Source organism: Calidris pugnax, unplaced genomic scaffold, assembly GCF_001431845.1.
Source record: "Calidris pugnax isolate Ruff unplaced genomic scaffold, ASM143184v1 scaffold399, whole genome shotgun sequence".
Taxonomy (NCBI): domain Eukaryota; kingdom Metazoa; phylum Chordata; class Aves; order Charadriiformes; family Scolopacidae; genus Calidris; species Calidris pugnax.
This window is the reverse complement of record NW_015091105.1, coordinates 46,209-47,766: the sequence shown is the minus strand read 5'-3', so window position 1 is coordinate 47,766 and position 1,558 is coordinate 46,209. Positions and strand designations below refer to the sequence as shown.

The 1,558-nt window shown below is 61.3% G+C and overlaps 1 protein-coding gene across 1 annotated transcript in view; it reads right to left on the bottom strand.

The window, feature by feature from the left end:
* Positions 1–2: 2 nt before the first annotated feature.
* The window catches only part of CACNA1A (calcium channel, voltage-dependent, P/Q type, alpha 1A subunit), a gene marked incomplete at both ends in the record, with an annotated part of 44,521 nt that continues 42,965 nt past the window's right edge, over positions 3–1,558 (bottom strand). The window contains one exon of the mRNA XM_014958010.1: positions 3–221. Within this exon, the coding sequence (XP_014813496.1) occupies positions 3–221 (219 nt within the window). The remainder of the gene's footprint in view (positions 222–1,558) is intronic.

The window sequence follows — 1,558 nt, the reverse complement described above, 5'->3', positions numbered from 1 at the left end:
ATGGGGGGCAGGATGGGGGTCCCACCTGTGTCCACGTCGGTGTAGCGGCTGAGGGAGCGCTCAGAGGTGCGGTGGCCGCGGTCGCGCCGGCGCTGGTGGTGCCGCTGCCCGTCCTCGGGGGGGACGCGCTCCAGAGAGTAGTCGTCCAGGCGGATGCCGCGGCCGCGGGGGTGGCCCAACATGGAGGCCGAGCGCTTCATGGGGCTGGCGTCCGAGATGGTCTGGGGGGGGGCGAGAGCACAGCGGGGAGGGTCCGGGGGGAGCCCCGAGGGGTGAGGGGGGGGCTCAAGGGAAGAGTTACCTGCGTGTGCTGGGCCCTTTGTGTCTCTTCATCCCTCCGGCCATCCCTCCATCCATCCATCTGTCTGTCCATCCATCCATCTGTCCATCCTTCCAGCCATTCCTCCATCCATCTGGCCATCCCTCCATCCATCCATCTGTCTGTCCATCCATCCATCTGTCCATCCTTCCAGCCATTCCTCCATCCATCTGGCCATCCCTCCATCCATCCATCTGTCTGTCCATCCATCCATCTGTCCATCCTTCCAGCCATTCCTCCATCCATCTGGCCATCCCTCCATCCATCCATCTGTCTGTCCATCCATCCATCTGTCCATCCTTCCAGCCATCCCTCCATCCATCTGTCCATTCCTCCATCCATCCAGCCATCACTCCATCCATCCATCCCTTTGTCCATCCATCCCTCTGGCCATCCCTCCATCTGGCCAACACTCCATCCATCCATCCATCCCTCCATCCCTCCGGCCATCCCTCCGTCTGTCTGTCCGTCCATCCATCCATCCATCCATCCCTCCATCCCTCCGGCCATCCCTCCGTCTGTCTGTCCGTCCATCCATCCATCCATCCATCCCTCCATCCCTCCGGCCATCCCTCCGTCTGTCTGTCCGTCCATCCATCCATCCATCCATCCCTCCGTCCATCTGGCCATCACTCCATCCCTCTGGCCATTCCTCCATCCATCTGTCTGTCCATCCCTCCCTCCCTCCATCCATCCGTCCCTCCCTCCCTCCGTCAGTCCATCCATCCATCCCTCTGTCCATCCCTCCATCTGGCCAACACTCCATCCATCCATCCATCCATCCATCCATCCATCCATCCATCCATCCATCCATCCCTCTGGCCATCCATCTGTCCATCTCTCCATCCATCTGACCATCACTCCATCCCTCCGGCCATTCCTCCATCCATCTATCTGTCCATCCCTCCCTCCCTCCATCCATCCAACCATCCCTCCATCCTTCTGTCCATCCATCTCTCCCTCCCTCCATCCATCCAACCATCCCTCCATCCTTCTGTCCGTCTCCATCCCTCTGTCCATCCCTCCCTCCCTCCATCCATCCATCCCTCCTTCTGTCCGTCTGTCCATCCATCCCTCTGTCCATCCCTCTTTCCATCCCTCCCTCCCTCCCTCCATCCACTTCTCCCTCCATCCCTCCATCCATCCCTCTCCCCCTCATCCCTTCTCCCCTCTCGCCGCAGACGCAGGATCCGCTCCCGCAGCCGGCACCGCTGTGTGTGTCCCCCCCCCCCCAAAACC